At 54.5% G+C, this 21,260-nt stretch overlaps 1 protein-coding gene across 1 annotated transcript in view; it reads right to left on the reverse strand.

Annotated features, from left to right (window-relative positions):
* Positions 1 to 15,881, reverse strand: part of PRRX2 (paired related homeobox 2) — a 41,101-nt gene extending 25,220 nt beyond the window's left edge. Inside the window, exon 1 of the mRNA XM_074331173.2 lies at positions 15,434 to 15,881. Coding sequence (XP_074187274.1) covers positions 15,434 to 15,686 — 253 coding nt within the window. The 5' untranslated portion in view covers positions 15,687 to 15,881. The remainder of the gene's footprint in view (positions 1 to 15,433) is intronic.
* Between the last annotated feature and the right edge of the window lie 5,379 nt (positions 15,882 to 21,260).

A 21,260-nucleotide genomic window follows, 5' to 3' on the forward strand; every position in this document is an offset into this window, starting at 1 on the left:
TTCCACTACAGTCACTGTGATTGGTTCAGAGGTGGGCAGGGCCCCAAACATGTCACCAGGAGACTGGCTGCTCCATTGTTTAAGCCCTGGATCCAGCAGTGCCTGAAGTCCCACCCTTGATTGTTCAGCTATGAACATCACCTTAGTTTTGTTTAAGCGACCTGAGGCCGGTTTTCTGTCCCTCAGAGGTGACAGTCCTAGCTAGCACATTGCTAAGCCCCACCCTTGTCCTTGTCCTGGCAGAGCTAGAGTACTGTGCCCCCTACTCTTGGAACCCCACACCCCCAAGTCTGCAGTGAGCACAGCGCCAGAGGGACTTGTGGTCCTGCCTTTGGAATCCTCTCTCCTCTGCTCCCAGCCCCGCCCCCCCGCCCCCCCCCACATGGGCTGGTCTTGGGTCCCTCCCCCAACTAATTTGAGATGTGGATCTTCGCAGCCTGTTCAGAGGGGCTCCTGTCAGCCACAGGCTTGCAGGGGTGGGAGGTCTTCGGGATCTGATCCCACCTCCGCCAGGTGCTAGCTGTGCAGCCTTCGGATGACAATACCCCATCTCTGAGCTCCAGATGCCCCTGTGCTTCTTAAGCTGGTGGAACTTACCAGAACGCCAATTAATTACCTGTTTGTGTCACTGTCAGTGCATTGCCTGTCTCCCATTAACTGGACGCTCCTAAGGGCTGATGAGTAGATGCCTGTCCAGTGCCTACACATAGTAGGGGCTCAAGAAATGCATGTTGAATGGAGGGGCCTCTGTTTCTCACCTGTAAAATGGGAATTTTGATAGCCATCTGTAAAGATGAGGGTGGAACATTCGGCTTAGGCCATCGTGGCAGCCTCTTCAGGAGGAACAATTTGTTGCTGTTACGAAGGGGGTCCCAGCAGGAGCTCCCTGTGGACAGTGACTTTACCCAAAGAAGTGGCGTTAGTGGTGCCATGGCAGGCACTGGCACAGCTGGGGAGGAGGGGAAGGTGGGGGCAGCAGTCTGAGGTCTCCACAGTGGAACTAGAAGCCAGAGCCCCTCCCTGGGCTGTCCTGACCCTGCTCTGGTGGCCCAGGTTTTCAATTATCTGCTGTGTCCAAGGCTGAGTAGAGGTAAAGACACCCAAGCAGGCCCCCAGGATGGACACGGCCTCTGCTGAGAGGGGTAGAGACACTGCCTGCAACCCCTCCCCTCCATCTCACCCTGAATGTGCCAACAGACAACGGGAATCAACAACCCCTACTCACACTGCCCCTTCCAGGGTGGAGGCTCCCAGGGTGGAGGCTCGGGTGGAGGGAGATTCTTGCCTTAATATGGAGCTAGTCTGGGTGGGAACATTCCTTATCCCCAGCTGGGGAGATGAGGGGGCCCTGGGGACAAGCAGCTGCCAGGGGTGTGGCTGGGTCCTCCACCTGACCTCTCAGGGTCCTGCCTGGGAATTGCTCGTAACAGCAATGGCAACAGTAATGATACAGACAGCCGCAGCCGCGGGCCCTGTGCCACATCTGTAGGAGGTGCTTCCTATCTTTGCATCCTCACAACCTACTTGTCATTATCCCCACTTTACAGATGAAGAAACTGAGGCTCAGAAAGAGGAAGCTTCTTGCCCCAGGGAGCCAACTGAGGTCACTCGGACTCACTGGCCCAGCTCGGGACCTCCTCTCCCTGGGGCACCTCTGGCACATGAAGAGGTTCCAGCCCTTGGCTACCAACTTCCCAGGGCTGCTGCCCTGCTGACCAGGACCATGGCCACTCCTCAGGGACCTGCCTGTAACTTGGGTGCCCAGGGCAGCCCTCTCTCCCAACCTCTGTTAGTGTTCCCAGTTTGAAAAAAGCAGCAAACGTTCTCCAAGATCCCCACAGAGCCCAAGACGCTGCATGGGGCTCCCCAGAGCTCCGCAGTTGTCTTGCAGGGCTCCAAGCTGGCCTCTGGTGCCGTAGGGGACACAGCCCGCCTTTGGCCTCTCTAGACTGGGGCAATGGCTTTCACACTCCTCTGACTGGGCTCCATCCCACACTGTGCCCTGACCACAGACCCACTATTCACTTACACTTCCATCTGGTTCTGGTTTTGGGGGGTGGAGGGAGGAAAGGTTCGGGGAGAAGCTGAGAGCTGGCACCGGTGGAGGTAAACCCAATACATTTGCTTCTTTCCTTGGTAGCCCAAGCTCTGTGCATTTCCCTACCACCTGCCTCCACAGACCCTGGTCTACTCGATCATCACGGAACTTGTTTCTGGTGGCTGCTTGGACATGGGGGTTCTGGGCAGAGGAAGGAGTCAGTGTCGAGATCGGCTTTCCCACAAGCGAACACCATACCATGTCTGAACTGGCTTTGCTGGAGCCCAGGGATCAGTTGAGTACAAGTGTGTGTGCATGTGTGCGTATGTACACGTGTGTGCGTGTGCATGTTGTAGACAGGTGTCAAGAACCCACCTACAATCTTCGCGGGAGCACATCTGAATATTTCAGTCTTCCTCTCCACGCCATCTTATCCACAGACCTAGAAGTTGCACTTAATCTCTAATTTGAATTTCTAACCTCAAATACCACATTATAAAAATAATTGTGTTGTGTCTTATAGACGGTATTTGTCATGAAATTATGCATGGTTGCAATTTGTGCCATGAAAGTACGATGCTCACCGTGAGAGAAGCAGTCAGTTTCCACCAGGCAGGGGCTGCAGTGAACCAATGCTGTCCTTCCAGAGAGGGGCCCCAGATCACCAGGCAGGGCTGGGCAGGGGCAGAGGCATCTGGGGCCTGTGAGGGGACACCCTGGGGGCTGGATAATCTGTCCCCTTTTTGGAAAGCATAGTTAGGTATCAGCAAAGGCCACTGGGGCCAGTTCCTGGAAACCAGCACTCTGTTTCCAATCTCAGCTTCTCCTCCTGTGGGATCTTGGAAAACTCTCCCTCCTCAGTTTTCCCATCTGTGAAGGGGGCATCCCAGTCCTAAGCTGTGCATCTGCCTCCTCCTCCCAAGTGCCAGGGAGAGTGAAAGAGAAAACACATTGGTGTTGATTGAGCACCTACTGGGGCCAGGTGAGCAGAGAGCTGAGTCGCTACCTGCTGATTTCGTCAACCCCTCGGACGACCCAAGCCCCAGGTGCTTCATTGTGCCCATTTGGAGATGAGGAATTTGAGGCTCGGAGATGTGACACACTTTCCCAAGATCACCCAGTAAGTGGGAGTGAGGTTGAGACCAGGAACCCACAGTGAAGCCACGCCCCCACCAGCCCCATGACCTGCTCCTGAGAAGGCGGGGGACCCACTGGAACTCTGGGGCCAACTCCCTTTTCTATGCCTGCCTGGGGCACAATGGGGGCTGTCTCTGTCCCAGGATCCTGGCCTGCCTGCCTGCTTTCTGTCCAGCATCTCTGTTCCAGTGTTATAACTCTTGACCTCCCCTTCCTAAACAAGCCTGGACAGGCTGGGTGAGGTCAGAGTGAGTGCAGCCCAGCACTCGGGGCCAGTGGGGGTGGGGAACACACTGTAGACAAGGATCTGAGGCCTAGCACCCCCATGCCCTCAATATATAGTCCGTCTTCCTGGGCATCAGCTTTCTCATCTGGAAAATGGGGCCATAAGACTGCCACCTCCTAGAGTATTGCAGAGGAATTAATGAGATGACCCACATGGGGAGGGTTTAGCACACAGCTGGTGCACAATAAATGGTCCTGACTGTTGGGGTCTCGGTGATGATGACGATGATGAAGATGAGCACACTTGCAAGCCCCTCCCACCCCAATCATTCAGCTTCACTGCCCCAACTTAGCAAACTCCCTCCATTGCTCCAGGGACACAGGACCTGCAGTCAGACAGCTGGGGCCAACCTTCCTCATCTTATGATGGGTCTGCTAATGAAACTTCCATCTCAGGGACGTTGTGCACCTCTGGCACAAAGCCCTCGTGTTGGGTCCGTGACTTGGGCGCAGCTGTCCTGCAGCTGGATTAGTGAGCCCTACGCTGGGCACAGGGGCCTGCTCTCCCTCTGGTTCTGGTTCTGAACGGCCCCTCGAGTGCCCCCTCCCTGACTTGGGATCTCAGACCTCACAGCAGCTGGGCTGGGGGCAGCCAGATAGGGCTAGTGATGAGCTCCTTTGGAGAGAGGGGAATCCCAGGCGGCTCTGGGCAGCCGGGACACAGCTGCTGTCCCCAGGTTAGCCACTCGTGCCACAGGACCGGGAACACTTGCTCACCAAGAGAGCTACTGGGTGCTCCAGACGCTCCAGACACTCACAGGTGCACAGAAAGCTTTCCCACCGCTCTTAATACAAACATCGCAAATCTTCCACCAGGCCTTGGTCATCAGGCCTCTCCCACCGTGCTCCCTGTGGCCCCTCTGCTCCTCGAACAGCCAAGTTCTTTCTCGCTTCTGAGCCTCTAGCTGCTGTTTCGTCCACCTGGAGCACCCTTCTCAACCTCTTCTGGCTAACTCCACTCACCCTTCTGGTCCCTTCTGAAAGTCCACTTCCTCCAGGAAGACTCCCTGAACCCCAGACCAGGGAGAGGACCCCATTATCTGTTCTCATAGTAGCCAGGACCCCTCCATAGCAGGGACCACACTTCCCTTGTTCCCTGCTGGGGCCCCAGTATCCAGCCTGGCACCAAGTAGGTGCTCAACAAATATCTGTGGAACAAAGGAGGGACAGGTTTGTGCAATGCCACCCCCATTTTTCCTCCCTTGAGAGATAAACCAGCCCTTGAAGAGGCACAACCCCCACCCCCCAGCTCTGCTCAGCCCGACTTGAATTCACTGCAACAGCAATAGTTTTCTTTACACAACGACCCTGCTTTCAGCGGCATTAGATCTCTGCCTTTTCTTTTTTCCTTCCCAGTGAAACCAGAGTAGCCGTTTTTACTTCTTGTCTCCAGCAATTTCCCGCTTGGAGCCCTGACACTCTCCTCGCCCTGGGGTGTGGTGGCAGGGCAGCCGCCTCTGCGGGAGAGGCTGGCCTTCCAATTAAAACACGATGTCTCTGGAAACATGAGATTCCCCAAGGCCCGGGTCCCTCCCAGGCCCCCAGCCCCAGCCCCTCCATCACAGCCCAGCCCAGAGTCCTCCTGCCTGGCCACTATGGGTCAGGCTTTAAATAGGGTGTCCCGGAAAAGCAGCACCTTCCTCGGCACCGCAGAGGTTTCCAGGCGAGAACCGGGGAGACTGAACGCATCGTCCCTCCCTGGCAGGACCCGGGCTGCTCCCAGCAAGAGAATACTGGCTCCTTGGCCATCTTGGGGCCTGGCATGGAGTGGCCGGCATTGTGCCTGGGCTCTAGGGACCAATGACCTTGGACATGTCATTTGGCCCTCCTGAATCTCAGTTTTCTCATCTGTAAGATGGGGCTAATGCTTCACTTCCCTAATAAGGCTGCTAAGAGAATTCAGCAAGAGGCTGCATGTGGACAGCTGACAGTGGGGAGTGACACTGCCTTCCTGTTCCATTCCGTGGTTAGGGACCAGGTCTCACCTGTCCACTGGTGTTTTCCCAGCACAATGCCTCAAAAACAACACACCTGTACAATGAATGAGTGAATGAGAGAATTAATAAATCCCATTCAGTTTTCTTGGAACCAAAAAGCAAGGCATACCCTGCAGGGGGATGGCAGGCATGGCGCTTAACATAGTCTTCTGGGTTGGGGAGGAAGGCCTGTTTTTTGAAACTGTATCATGAGGGGGAAATGGGGAACAAAGTGCCAATTTGTCTTTTCTCCCACCTTTGGGGTGTTTTTCTGGACATTCCTCCCTAGTCTGGGATGCCTTTCCTTCTCCAGGCCAGAACCCCTGAAGCTGTGAGGATGGCGCTTCAGGTCCTGGGGATACAGCTGGGTCTTCTGGCCCCATCTGGGAAGACGTTTCTAGAGGCCCCTCTGGCTTCCACACCCACGGGGTTCGTTGGGGCTTTGAGGTCAGCCCGCTCTCTCTCAAAGTTGAGCTCATCCTCTGCCATGAGCCGTGGACTCCAAGCGCCCTGAAGGCGGGGAGCTCGTCAGCTCCATTTCTGAATGTGCTTTGCAGGGTCAGGAAAGGAGTAGACGCTGAGGCTTCGTCACCCGCTGCGTAACCTGGCCAAGTCACTTAACCTCTCTGAGGCTCAGTTTCCTAAACTCTCATCATAAGAGACACCCTTTCTGAGCACCTCTCCCATGCTCAGCTACTCTGCTTCCAACATCTCTTAAAATCCTTCAAACCGCCCTGCAAGGAGGCATGACCTTTCTCAGATGACTAAGGAGGCCCTCGCTCGGAGAGAAGAAACTTGCCAAGGCTCCACAGCTGATCAGGTGGAGGCTGTGATGTCACCGTCCAGGGGCACTGTCCCCACGGCAACAGACCCTCAATTACTGGTTCTCATCAGTGAGAAGGGAGGCTGAATGACTGAGTCAGAGGAAGGAGAGGCAGAGAAGGAAGCCCCCAGTTCCCACAGGGTGCAGGGGGAGGCCCAGGAGAGAAGAAGGAGTGGGTGCCAGGCCCTGTACCCCCCTGGAGTGGGAGCAGCCAAAACCTGAGCCCTCTGCAGCCGGGCTGCCCGCTGGCTGGACCGGCTGCCCGCGGCACCATCTTGAGAGCATTAGGGGCTGCTGTTAACAGATGTTTTCTGTTACGTGTTATTTGTTAGTCTAATGAAAGGAGGTGCACTTGCTTTCAAGACCTCTGCGTTCTGCGGGGTTTTATATGGGAGGCCCGCGCAGAGCTCTGGCGGCCAGAGGAGGCCCACAGCCCCTGCCAGGCGCGCCCTGCGGCTCAGCTTTGATTCCGAGGTTTGCAGCCATCCGCGTGGTAATTCCAGCTCTGGTTAAATGTCATTTTTAATAACGCCATCTCTGGTGTGTAAACGTCTGCGCCCACGGCAAGAGGGGAGGCCAGTGGTGGGGGAGGACAGACAGACAGGCCAGTGGGGGACTGGTGGATAAAACCTGGGTGAGGTGGTCGCCCTCCTGGGGGCAGCGGATGCCCTACCCCAAGAGGACCCCTGTGAAGGAAGCCTGCAAGGCTGTGACGGGCAGGGTGAGTTGGGGGGACAGAGAGGAGCAGGTGGGTAGGACCCTAGGAGTGGGCTTTTCCAGTGACAGGGGTGACAGAGACTCCCAGGGCAGCAGTGTGGCTTCTGACCACCCCACCCCACCCTGGCCGACAAGAATCTCCCCCTATTGCAGTGCCCCCCTCATTCCAACTGCTTGGGGCTGCGTTGGGCTGGTACTCAGTAGGTGCTTGGTGAATGCTGGTGGATGGTCCATAGCAATTGTTCTCTACTAGACCCAGCTTCCTGCAGTCAGGCCTCTGGGAACGCTGGGGCTCAGCCTCGGAGTAGCTCCCTCCCCGTCCTGTACACTGGACCCTTCCTGACACTTCCAATTGATGCCAGTCTCTGGCCTCCCATGGGCATCTCCATGTGGCCTTTCCATCCCCACCAAGAGGACTGTTTTCCACTCAGGCAAACTGACGGGGAGAGAGGGGCAGAGTCAGCACTGGAAAGAGCCTTCCAGCGCACAGCGGCACTTACCCTTTTGTGCACATAAATGACTGGGGGCCCTGTTAAATGCAGAGGCCCAGGCCAGGCCCTGGAGAGTCTGATTCCATGGGTTGTGGTGGGGCCTCTTAACGTGCGTTTTAACCAGCTCCCTGACGATTCTAATGAAGTGACTCCTGAAACCACAGGACGACAAATAGATGGTGCAACCCCCTCAGACGGGGACACTGAGGCTCAGGCGGGTGACAGGGTATGTCCCAAGTTGTAGGGCAGGGCAAGTCCTGCTTTCCTGACTCCTCATCCAGGGGGGCCACTCCTACTGCCTCCTGGGTAGCAGCGTCACAGGAAATGACACACTCTCACCTTGACAGTTTTCAAGCAACTAAGGTGCTAGTTCAGCTCTGGGGCGAGGGGCTCTCTGTGGAAGCTTCCAGGTCTCCAGCCCCCAGGCCTCCTGCTCTTTCACAGCCCCACACCCAGGACCTTTTCCAAAGATTGCAATCCTGAGGCAGCCCCACCCGCCTTCCCTGCCTGAGGCCTAGCTTCTTGGATCCTTGTAACTCATCACCCCTGCTCCCTCCTAACCCCTCCCACTGCCCCCCAAACCGGAAGGTGTGGGTTGCCCATCCCACGCACAGAAAAGCAGAATGGATCTCAAAGAGGGACTAAAAATAATGTCTTCCAGAGCTCGCTCCGTTTTTAGGACGCAATAAAAGATATCATTAGCTGTAAAGGGCCCCATGTGGATGGTGTTCTGTCATCACGGTGGCCCCTTGGAGCCAAGCTGGGAACAAGAGCTTCCCAGATGTGGAAGGGACACAGGGCAAAGGGGCAGCGAGAGCATCTGAGCCTTTTAATGCCCTTCATCCCCAGGACACCTTGAGATTCCACGAGTCCCGGGTTCTGGCTTGGCAAGCTCTGCCCTTGTAGTTCCGGGGAGCCCCTGCCTCTTCCTGGCAGCAATTCTGCTCCCCCCCACCTCAAACCCCTCTGGGGAGCACCCTGCAACAGGCCCCTGACCCACGTCTCCTTGCCTGGACCGTGGAGGCTGCGGGGGCACCCTGTCTCCCTTCCGCCGCTCAGCATGGGAGCCAACGGAGACAACGTTCCCCAACTCCCTGTCTAAACAGGAAGCTCCCACGGTGCTCTCCTACTCACCACCTCACAAAAGGCACTTAACCCTTGGCCCGGTCCAGCGTGATGTGGCTGCTCATCTATTCAGGAGCTGCCTGCAGCCACCCTGGCGATTAAGGGCCTGGCCTTGATCTCTGGGCCCAGCGGTGTGAGTGTGTGTGTGTGTGTGTGTGTGTGTGTACACGCAAGTGTGTGAGGGGGGGTTGTGGGAGGGCGGTGGGCGGGTTTGTGTGCGTCTCTCTGTCTGTGAGTCTGGGAAAGCCAGTCCACCATGTGGTCCCCAAATGCCAGCCCACGACCAAGTTTTCACCGACCTACCGCAAAACGAGAAAAATAGGGGCAATTTGCGAGTTTTGTTTTGTTAAGCTAAATGAAATCAGTTTTGAGGACCATTCTTTACTCTGAGATTAAGATGCTAAAAGGTTCTTTCTTAGATAAACAGATGGGGCAACAGGATGGTATTTGTTGTGAGTGAATGCTTTTCTTGGCAACTTTTAAAACTGCCCACTCTCTGCCGGTTCTTCTAAGTGCCTGGAAATTTCACCGGGGCTTCACATCTGAACGTCTGGGTAGATGGTAGGAGCTCAAGGCCTGATACATAGTCTGATGAATGAATGAATGAATGAATGAATGAATGAATGAATGAATGAATGAATGAATGAATATGGGGGCTGAGAGTGGACTGGGAAAGAGGGCCTGTCCTATCAATGTTCCTCAGAGTCAGGGACCCTCCACCGCTCTCCTATGTCCAGAAGCCTGGAGACAGGCCTGCAGAGGGTGAAGGAGGCCACATCTTCCAATACCCCCAAAGCCTGGCAGTCCTCACGCTGCCAGGCCTGGCCAGTCTCCCATAGGCCTGTAGCCCAGGCCAAGCTTCTGTGGACGTTAAGGAGACCCATCCTCTGGCTGTTTCATGGCGACCTGCCTGGGAGAGGACATCCCTGGCAGGGCCACCCAATATTCGGGGACTCCAGGGATGGTCTTGGACAGTGGTAGAGAACAGGGGCTTCAAAACAGGACAAGCCTGGGCTGGAATCCCATATTCATGGGAACATGTGGCCTCGGCAAGTGGCTCAACTTCTGAGCCTCAGTTTCCCCCTTCATAAAATGGGGATAATAAAAGGACCCACTTCCACGGTTGGTGGGAGCACAACGAGGGGTGAGGCATGTGAGGCCCCAGCCAGCTCGCGGGAAGCACGTGGCCTGCCTGCGAGTGTTATTGGTCACTCTTGCCCGGCCTTCAGTTCCCCCAATAAGCCTTAGCCTGAGTCCAGTCCTCCCACACATGGGTGAGGCTCCCCGCCCCCACTTCTCCAGCCTCAATGCTGAGCTGTGCAGGAGAGAGCCCTGGACCTGGGATCCAGAAGCCAATCCCACCCTTCCTTCCTAGGTGGGGCCCTTGGGCAGACTGCTCTGCTTCTCTGAGCCTCCAAGAAGTAGGGATAGCAATGACTAGCCCTGTGTGATTCTCAGGGCTGCTCTGAGCGTCTCCATGAGCTGTCATGAAGACCCTTTACTGAGCACCTACTATGTGCCAGGCACGACCTCCACGTCCACTCAGGGATCATCACACCTCTAAGGGATATCACTGTCTAGTTCCCATTTCATACACAGCAACACTGAGCTTCAGGGTGTTTTTAGGCCTCAAGTGTGGAGTGTAAGGGCCTTAGCACTACTGCTCCAAGGTCACTTTGCCTGACTCTTTTGGGAGGGCACAGTGACAGCTCCAGCCTTTTTGAGCTTCTGCTCATAGGGGAGGGCCCTTGTGAGGGTGCTAGATGGTCTGAGCCCCCTGTGCCAGGTTCCCAAGCTCCACCCAGATGACCTATTAGATAGAAGAAGATCCCCCCGGAACCGTGAACAAAAAGCCAGAGATGCAGACCACTGTCCCCTCTCCCACAAGTCACCCCGGTAGACCCAGCCATTCTCCGACTGAATTCCCCTGGGCTCTCAGCTTCTGGGCCTAGTTCCTGGGCCCCTCACTCACCCCTCCTGTCTCCTTGCTCCTGGGCATGTACTGAGGGACACAGTCACTGCCTGGGGACCCATCACGAGGCAATGTCTCAGTGTGGATCACATCACGATGAGGGACAGGCCAGGCCTCCTGAGCATCTGGGCACCGCCTGGCACTGTTCAGGTGGGGAACTGAGAAGTCATATGACATGCCCAAGGTCACACGTGGAGAGGACAGCAAAAGCCAGAGCCCGAACCCGGCTGTCCTGAACCCTCATTCAAGTCTCCTTCACTGCAAATGGCTCTGCCCACCCCCCTCAACCAGGAAATGGATTAAGCGAAAGGAAGGGAAGGAAGAAGGTGGAGGGAAGGAAAGCAGACTTGTTACAAGGCTCGGTTCTGGACAAACTCTGTTGTCTCTTTCTCCCACCAGCCCTGATTCTATCTCTCGTGCCAGCTTCCTCCTTTCTCCCTTCTCCAAAGCCCCCAAGGCTGCCACTGTCATCTTTCAGAGTCAGTCAGAGGCAGCTGGTGAAAAACTGAAGTCAGCTATGGAAAGCAGTAGGATGGTTCCTGAAAACCATAAACACAGAATTCCCATATGACCCAGCAATTCCACTTCTAGGTACATACTCCAAAGACCTGAAAGCAGGGACTTAAAGGGATATTGACATGCCCAAGGTCTTAGCAGCATCATTCACAATGGCCAAAAGGTGGAAACAATCCAAGTATCCATCCACGGATGATGGATAAACAAAATGTAGTCTCTACACACCATGGGATGTTATTCAGCCTTAAAAAGGAAGGAAATTCTGACCCCTGCTACAACATGGATGGACCCTGAGGACATTACGCTGAGTGAAATAAGCCAGTAACAAAAGGACAAATACTGTATAATTCCACTTATATGAGGTCCCTAGAGTAGACAAATTCAGAGAAAGAAAGTAGAATGGTGTGTGCCAGGGACTGGGGGAGGGGATGGGGACTTAGTGTCTAATGGGGACAGAGTTTCAGTTTGGGAAGATGAAACAGTTCTGGAGATGGAGGGTGGGGATGGTAGGACAGTAATGTTAATGTACTTAATGCCACTGAATTGTACAATTAAAAAATGGTTAAATGGTAACTCTTGTGTTAGTTATATTCTACAATAATAAAAATCAAAAAATTAGAGGCAAGTCTTCTGGTCTCTGGAACTCAATGGTCCCTTCAAGTCTACCACTCAGACACTTGGCCCTGCCCACCCATCACTGGCAAGGGGGAGGGGCAGGTTCCCAACCCAAATCAGCCTCACCCTTGGCTTCCTGTCACCAGTAGCAGAAGTGGCTCAGGGAACAGCTCTGTGAAGGGAGCCCAAACCCTCCACATGGGGCTCCAGCCCATCCCCCGCTCAGACTCCAAGCACCCTGCCATCCTGAAACTTTGGGATGTGGACCTACTTTGTCCTGAGGTTTTCTCAAACAGGTACCACCAGCCCTGCTCAGCCAGGTGGCCTCCGGGGGAAGCGGGAGTGTGGTCACCCACCTGGCTGCAGGGTCTTTGTTTATTTTCACAGTGTGTCTGCATCCCTGTTTCCGCCCTGCCCACAGGAGGGAATGCGTTCAAGAAAATCTCAGTTATTAATGTGGTTTCTTTTGTTGTAAGTCATTGCACAGGCAGCGAACGAGGGTTTATTTTCCTAACATGCTTGGCATAGCTCAGCGCCCCAGCGCAGACCTCAGCATTTGACTTGGGAGGAACCCGAGACCCCGGTTTGCTCTGAGTCACCGGCGAAGCCACAGCCTTCCTGGCCAGTTCCGGGGGGAGCCTGGTCTGGGAAAATCATTGGCAAGAATGCACTACATCTACTGCAGGCTTTGTAAAAACAAAAGAGTCAAAAATATGTTGTGGGCTTTCTTTTCTTTTCTTTTTTTAATTTTGAGCTTGCTAACCTGGCAGGTTAGGGGGCACACCACCTCTTTGGTGCGTCGTTTTCTTTGGACCCGGAAACAGCTCCAGAAGCCACAGGAAAACCCACTTTCGGGCTTGTTCCATTCCTCAGTGAGGCACCAGGGCTCCTGGCAGGCCCAGGACCAGAAGACAAAGTCACAGCCCAGGGCCCACGCCTGCTGGGCCCAGGGTCCCGGCGCCCCAAGGGTTGGTTGCCTGCTTTGGAAAGGGGTCCAGTGATTCGGACTGGCTCACCAGGACGAGGGGATGGGCCGTCCCTTCTCTCCCACTGGTGGAGACAGCGGGACTTGGGAATTCACAGTCAATGGAACCAGAGGGGGCACCTGCTGAGAAGAGAGGAGAGCAGGAATCTAGCCTCTCCTCATCCACCTTCTGTCAGCAGACCCAGACCCAGCCAGCCAGCCAGGGCCTCTCTCAGACCTGGGGGCAGCTACAGGGTGCCCCGCCCCTGGTCCCCCGCCTGCGCCTCTCCTGGCAGCGGGCACCCCTGGAATGCACCCAGCTGGCCCAGGGAGTTGCTTGACTCTACATAAAACATTTGGATTTCATGGACTAGTGATTTGTTTTCAATCTGATCAATGATATAGGATTACCTACTTTTAATTTTGCCAAGTAAGGACGTTAAAATAAAACAATCTTCTCCTGTTATTAGCTTTGTTTTATAAAAGAAAGGGTGTTTTAACACCAAAAATGAGCAGGGACGATGTAATCCCAAACACAAGAAAATCCTTTAAACTGGAGTTTTTAGCTTCCTGAACAACTCCTCATGTTGTCTAGGTTTGCTTCAATTTGCAGAGGCCTGGAGAAAATCCCCCCTGTGGGCCAGGAACCCCCAGCTGGGCAGTGTGTCCCCAGGGCAGAGCTGGGTGGGGGTCCAAGGTGGGAGGCAGCAGTGAGCAGCGTTGTTGAGCCCCACTGACCAACTCTGCCTGCCGCCCCCTATCCCTCACCTCTGGGGGCTGCCCTGGGCCCCGTCCCATCTGACCCCACACCCAGTGTGTCCTCTGTTCCAGCACCTTGATTTTCCGTGTGGTGAAGCCCCTCCTTAGGAAATGTTCCCAAAGCCTCCCAGGCTCTCCCTAAGGATGGCCTGGCCTCAAGGGACTGCTGAGGAGGCCCACCGCTCACCTTGATGCCTGGGGGCTACCAGTGGCCCTGTCCAAGCTCTTGTGTCCCCAGTTGATACCAGCTGTTCTGGGACTCCCCAGAAAAACCCTCCATTTGGAGACTTTCTATGCTGTGTCCCGGAGAGGCAAGGCCTTCCACTGTCTGTCCCTACAGCCAGGAGCCAGGGGGCACACAGGCACCCATGCCCTGGGCAGGACTCGAGGACAAAAGTTCCAGGCCTCCTTCCTTCTCTCCCGACCACTCCTGCACCCCTCTCCTCTCTTGTCTCCTTCCTCTTCTCTCTTCCTCCTTTGCATTACCTTCAATTTGCTCCTCCTTCTCTCCCCACCTCCTGGGCTCCCCCCACCCCCATTCATCAGAGTGAAATCAGAGAAGCCCCTCTACCCTCAGGGGAAACCAGCTCAGAGCCAGCTGCTCCTCCCATGAGACCTGAAGTCCTAGAACAAACTGAGGCTGGCAGGGCCCTTCATCCCACACCAGAGGACACCCCACTTTACCCCGACCCATACCAGACACCTTCCTTCCACTTTTCCATCAGGGACACCCAACTCCCAGGGGTGGGTCTGCCCGCTTCATGCTCACCCTGGAGGGTGAAGAGAGCTGTCCGTCCGCTGTGGCTGGCAGGCGGTGGATGCCACTGAGAGGGAGCCAGCGGCCACCAGACACACCTGGCACCAGCTGGGTGCTCTCTGAGATGCAGGCGTGTGTCAGGTGTCCCCCACATACACACCTGCACCCCCTCCGCTTTCCTGCACCTCCTCTCATCAGAGAAGCAGGGCATGAAGACAGCGGGGGCTCCCCTGAGACCTGGAGGCGGGTACGGGAAGTGGGGGTCCCCAGGGGCTGGTGAAAAGGCTGCTGGAGTCAGGTGGGTGATTCTTAAGGGGCCCAGAGCCTCCAGCAGGCCTGCCTGTGCCCCAGAGCTAGGGGACCAAGCCGTGGTTTCAGACCACCTCACCTCCTCTTCAGGGTGTTGGGTGAGCTGTGGAGACTTGGGTGCCCCCTCATGAAACCCGCTCAGGGCTGGACCTTTGCTGTATCTTCCTCTTCTGCTCCAGCCACTTCCCTCCCCCTTCTTACCAAGGGCTCAGAACCTTTCTATCCAGTGTGACTTTTTGAAAGAAGCCACTTGGGTGGGTTGTTTGTTTTTAAAGCCCCTTCCTGATGACCTTTAACCTTATCAGGAGAAGAGGGGGGCTGGCTCTTTAGGGCTGGGCCATTCCACCTAGGGAGCTGCTAGTGGGGCAGACTGGAGGTGGGGCAGGCCTCCCCACCCCAACCAAGTACCCAGTCCTAAGAAGACCTAGTAGTACCAGTAGCGGGGGTGGCCTCGCGGGGGAGGGGGCAGAGTTCCAAGCCCAGCTGCGTAACTCGGGCGCGTTGCCCTTCCGAAGCCTCAGTTTCCTCAGCTGTATAATCACACCCACTTCCCAGGCTGTCTGGGCGTGGGGCCGCTAGGCACAAAGGCAGCCCACCCCCCACCCTGGCCCCCCACCCCGCACGCCCGAGTTCCTAAGACTTGAGGTGGCTCCGGCCAAAAGAAGGCTCCCCCTCGGTGAAGAGCTCTGGTTCCCGCCGCCCACCCCGGTACGGACACAACCTCAACCGTGGCCGTTGGGCAGCCAGTCCCACGGCGCTCGCTGGCCGCCCGCACCCCGGGGAGGTCCTGCCACACGCAGCGTCTCCGCCAGCGCCCGGCTCCTTCCCAGTCTGGGCTCCTGCATCTCGAGCGCCCCGTATCTGTGCCCGCCCCTCGTCCCCCGCGAGCCCGGGACCCCGCGTTCCGTTCCCACGCCCCCCGGGCCGCGCCCGCCCGGCCCGCACTCACCGTCCTGCGGAGCCGCCTCGCTGCCGCTGCTGCCCCCGGACGGCTCCCGCGCCGCGCCCTCCCGCGCCTCGGCCCCCGCGGGGCGCGCCGCCAGCCTCCCGGCCGCCGCCACCTCTTCCAGGTCCAGGAGATGGCTCACCGTGAAGTTCTTGCGCGCCTGGGCGCAGTCGCCGGGCCCCAGGGCGGGCGGCGGCGGCGGTCCGGGGCCCAGCGCCGGCTTGTCCAGGGCGAAGGCAGCGGCCGCGCTGTCCATGCCCGCGAGCGGCCCGGGGGTCGCCGGCCGGGTCGCCGGCGGGGTCGCAGCCAGCGCGCCCCGCCGCCCCGAGCTCTGTCCCGCCCTGGTTGTCTCCTGGCTCCGCGGCCGCCCGGCCCGCCCGGCGCTGACGTCGGGGCAACCAACTTTCCTCCCTCCCCTCCTCTGCCTCCTCGCTCTCTCCCAAGTTGCTAAAACACGAGCTGCTCCGGCCACACGCCCCTTCTTGAAGCAAACCTCGCCCCGGCCTCTCCTCCTCCCCCTCCTCCCCGCCCCTCCGGCTGCGGGGAGGGAGGGGGTCCCGCTCCGAGTCCGGCTGGAGGCTGGGGGCGGGGAGAGGGGGCAGAAGAAGGGGTGTTGCCCTCCCCACCCACATTTTAAGGAGCGGGAAACTTCAGTGTTTTGATTCTTTTAAATCCCCCAATAAGTGTCTAGCTAGGTGATAGTGAAGGGATTAGCAGCGCGCCCCCCCCACCCGGTTCCAAATTCCTCCGCTGCGGTGGGGGAAGCGACTCTGAGACAGTCCACAGGGAAGACCTGGAACCCCCAGCTCCACCCTCACTCCCCCAAGGCCCAAGGCCCAACGCCGCCCTCCCAGCCCCGGTGAAAGGGCTCCAAGGTCCACTTCCTCCATCCCACCTGGCCCGAGGTTCTCTCCCCGAGGAAGTCCCACACTCCCAAACTTCTGGGGTGTATGCACCGCTCCCTCCCACACACAAACACACAAACACTTCGGAGTCCACCTCCACGATGCGCCAGGCCCTCCCCAAGGAAAACTAAGCTGGGAGGAAAGAGTGTCCCTCCAGAATTCCTAGAGGATAGACAGCCAGACGACAGCCAGACTGACAGATGGGTGACAGAGAAAGAGAGGCGGGCTTGGGTCTCTGCTCTTGTTTTTGTTTTCCAAGGAAAGCACAGAAAAGATGCCCCTGGTGGCGGGCCTGAGATTTTAAGCCCTCCAGATGCCACTGGTCTTTCCCCAGGACCGCACTTGCTGACCTGGCCCTGGGTTCTCCATCACAGCAGAGCCATAACGTCATAGCCGCAAAAGTAAGCCCACCAGGAAAAGGCCTTTTGTGGGCTCCCGCACAGAAAACCCACCCGGCACGCACCCCTGAAATCCTGCAAACTGGCAGCGTAAGTTCTGCACGAATTGGCTTTTCCCAGAAAGGTTTTCCCTCAAAATGAGACTGAGTGTCCCCCAAGTGATTTTAGCCACAGCAATCCGTGGCGGCTCACACGTGGGTAGGTTGAAGGTTTGGAGATGATGCAGTTCTCTGGAAAGCTGCCCCAAGGAGTGTCCATGAGAAAGGCTGGCCAAAGAGGTGGCAGCCTCTCTTCTCCCAGGGCGCTGACAGGATCCCAGCCTGGGTACCAAGGGTCTCCAGCACTGCCCACAGTGTGTGTGGCTGAACAGCTTTCTGAGGGACTGAGCAGGGTGGGGCCACTACTCAGCTCTGAGGACCATCTGAAGGCCTCTCCCCCGCCAGAGCACTCAGCAAGCCAAGAGTGGGGGCTTATCCAGGAAAAGTGTAGCCCAGCGTTCAGAACAGCTTTGGTGCCAGAGACCAGGTTCCAGGCCCAGCTCTGTCGCGCACTGCTGTGTGAGCTCAAACACGTGACCTTTCCTTCCAGAGCCCCAGCTTCTGCCTTGTAGAACAGGCCTAATGAAATACCTATCTCCCGGGCACCATGGGATTCTGTCCCAAAGAAAATCCAGGACCCATGGCCTAGAACACAGAGAGGGTGCTGTCAACACAGGCCTATGGAGCTGGAAAGGGCCTGAGAGATCATGTAGGTCCCATTCCCTTGGATGACAGATGGGGAAACTGAGGCAGAAAGGAAGAGGCTCCTTCTAGAGCTGGGAGAACCACCGAGGGTTTGGTCCAAACCCATTCATGTACAGATGGATAAAGTGAGGCCCAGAGCTAAGAAGTGAGGTGTTAAGTTCTCTCACAGAGACTGGTGCTCACAGCAGCTTCCTTCATCACTCATATGTTCTTTCATCTTTGCGTGTGAAGAGGTCATATCCTACTTCTCTCTAAGATAATGGTGCTCTGGCCCCAGGCTCCTGGGTTCAAACCCAGACCTTGCACTTCCTGTGGGCTTTAGCAGTCTTCTAAGCCTCTTTCTTTCCGTTGCCTCATCTGTAAAATGGGCTGTTAGGAGGATTAAGTAAGTTGATATAAGTGGGGCACTTGGTACTTAGTGAGCACTCAGTAAGTGCTCATTATTATTTTGTAAACATCATTTCCAAGAAGCAGTGCAGAGCAGTGATGGCAAACTTGGACTCTGGAGCTGGGAAGATGAGTTTGAGTCGGTTCACTGTCATTTACTAGCTGTGTGGCCTTGGAGCGGGTCACTCATTGGTCCTCTCTGAGTCTGACCTCTCATCTGTACAACTGGATAATGAAGGGAACAGTCCAAAAGGATTAGTGTGACTTTGGCATCACTATTATCATCGTTGTCATGAAGTTGTTACTACCCTTGCTAATCCCGGGGCTGGGGGCTGGGGTGCTACAAGGAAGGGAGAGGGGGGCAAGAGGCCGGGACTGCTGTACGCAGCCTGCAAATGCACCTGAGGAAACTCCAGTTAACGCAGGGGGGACAGGACGCATCACCCTACAGGGAAACAGCTAAAAAATAAATAATGTCCACAGTGATTTAGATAAACTCTGAGATGCTAACGCCAAGTGTGGGGTGAAGGGAAAATAGGATCCCAATTTGGAACCTCTCAGTTCAACAAATATTTATTGAACCAAGCCCTGCTCTAGGCAGTGGGATGGGAGGAGCAGAGGGAACAGAGAGGGCCCTGCTCTCCAGAGAGCATTTCAGGGAGAAGCAGCTGACCTAGGATCGGTGGCTTTATTGGAGGTTGGGTCCTGGGTCCGACCATGAGTGAAAATGCATATTTGCCCCAGTCTCAAGAGATCACATGCTAAGAAACTAATAAAATAAAACAAAATAAAATGCTAACTTTTCTTATTACAGAAGTCATATGTGTGTGGTGCAGATTTTAGAAAAACAGTAAAATTAAGAAAATAAAAATCACATATATCCCACTCCCAGGGATTTCTGACACAATAGGTATTCCATACGTTGTTTTAAAAGTTGGTTCAATGACAGACATGGAAGATAGGCATCTATTTATTCAATATCGAGTTGAAGACCTTGAAAAAGCAATAACACAAGAAAAAAGACTTCTAGAGTCTATCCTTTAATTTTAGAGTCTATCTTTCTAGTTTATATCTATATTCTAGATAGATGGAGAGAGATAGCCACATATATTAATATTATAAAAGTTGAACTATGTTGTACCAGCGTTTTAATAACTTACTGTGCTTACTGTGTCGTTAGTCTTGTTCACTGCTGTTTTTAATGAAAGCCTAGTGATACATTATTCACTATTGCTATACATCCAGTTCTTTTCTTGCTAATAAATACCTAGAAATAGGATATCTGGATGTGGTAGGCAGATAATCACCTCCCAAAGATGTTTACATCATAATCCCTGGAACCTGTGAGTATGGCAAAGCAGAATTAAGGTACCAGATGGAATTAAGGTTTCCTATCAGGTGACTTTAAGAATGGGAGATCCCGACTCCTGAAAGGGATGATGGGCAGCGCCCCCTGCAACTAGCAACGGCAACTGGACCTCGAGCTGAGCTGCGCCCTCCACAACTAAGACTGAAAGGACAATAACTTGAAGCTGAACGGCACCCTCCACAACTAAGATTGAAAGGACAACAATTTGACTTGGAAAAAAGTCCTGGAAGTATACACTGTTCCCCAATAAAGTCCTGTTCCCCTTCCCCAATAAAATCATTAAAAAAAGAAAAAAAAGAATGGGAGACCATTTTATATGAGCTGCGTGGGCCCGATGTAATCACAAGGGTCCTTAAAAGTGGGAGGGAGAGATAGACATGTCAGTGTCAGAACGGTGCCATGTGAGAAAGACTTGAGTGGCCATTGCTGGCTTTGAAGATGGAGGAAGGCAGCCACCAACTAAAGAATGTGGGCCGCCTCTAGTACCTAGAAAAGGCAAGAACACAGGCTCTTCCCTAGAGCCTCCAGAAAGAAATGCAGCCTACTGACACCTTGATTTTAGCCCAGGATTTCTGATCTCTAGAATAGTAAGATAATACATTTGCATTCTTTTGAAATACTAGCTTTTTGATAATTTGTTACAGCAGCAAACAGAAAACAAATGCACTGGGTTAAAGATTGCTGTAAAAGGTTTGAGACTTTTAAAGACAATGCCAGAGAGCCTCCAGAAACATTGCATCCATTTCTACTGCTGGAAGTATCTGCATCCTTGCTAGCATGAGCTATTTTGTTTGTTTACTCATTTCTGACAGCATTTTTATGGTGGTATTTAACACAAATAGAACTGCACTCGAAAGTACATAAGAGCTGTGTGTTCACTTCCGGGGATTGGTGATTCTGAGGGCTGGCTGGCTGCTCTTTCCAGAGCCGCTTTGCAGTTCTTGGAGGAAACATTATGGAAACATTGTGAGCGATTTCACACAGAAAGATTTGTTGCACATCAGCAACATGGTTACTTTCCGCTCCTTGATCTTGTGGACAGGAATTGTGTTTCCTTTTCTTATTGCTCCCATAGCCACGTTAGGCTGCAAGAATTGGCCCTTGTATCTTCTCTGCATCCTGTTGTCAAGCCTCTGGGTTTCTACTTCACTTTGAACTTCTTGGTTCTCTGTGTGATGGTCTTCATCTTCACAAGGGGTCTGAGGGCAGCATGGTGCCAAATAGGAGATGGTTGCCTTCTCTATAAGCAGTGCAGGGGAAGAAAGGTACTAAGCATGGATTTTAAAGGTCAAAAGGCATTTCCTTGTTTTAATCTGCATACCTTGAATTATTGCTGAAGGTAAATATTTTTGGTATTTAATGGCCACACGCATTTCTTATTTGTAGAAGTCTGTTTATATTCACTACCCTGTTTTCTATTGGAATGGTTTTCTATTTCTTATGGAGTTATATTAGTATCCTTCTTTAGCCATAACAACCTCTGCAAGACACTTGATTGTCCATCACTCAAGGACCAGGCCCATTTCACAGACGGGGACACAGAGACCAAGGACCACACGGAACCCTGCAGTTGCTCTGGTTCACCTGCTCAGCCCCCATGGCCACATACCCAAGAGCCTCTTTTGGAGGAGACAGTTCAGCAAGGGCAGCATACAGAGGCTCACAGGCCAAATCGTGTTCACCGCTGCACGTCTGGGGAATCATAAACACCATAGGCCAATGTGACTCAGACTTGACCAGGCGTGACCGTGACAGATCACAGGGTTCTGTAAATATTGTGTCAGGCTGCGATCGCAGCAGGACTCCCTGCTCATCCCAGACCCCAATCCACCCTGTGGGAAGTGGAGCTGAGCCCAACGGAGCGGGACATCTGGCTCTCTCCCTCAGTTTGCTGCCCAAACTTTTCCCAGCCTCAGTTTCCTTCCTAACGATCTCCTAGCGAGGATAGCTGCTGAAGTGACTGGTCCTCAGCTTTTGGCAAGGGTTGAAATATTACACCCCTTTGAAAAATGTTTTGGCTCTACTTGC

The sequence above is a fragment of the Rhinolophus sinicus genome, chromosome 16, assembly GCF_057876585.1.
Source record: "Rhinolophus sinicus isolate RSI-liver-muscle chromosome 16, RSI-T2T, whole genome shotgun sequence".
NCBI lineage: Eukaryota > Metazoa > Chordata > Mammalia > Chiroptera > Rhinolophidae > Rhinolophus > Rhinolophus sinicus.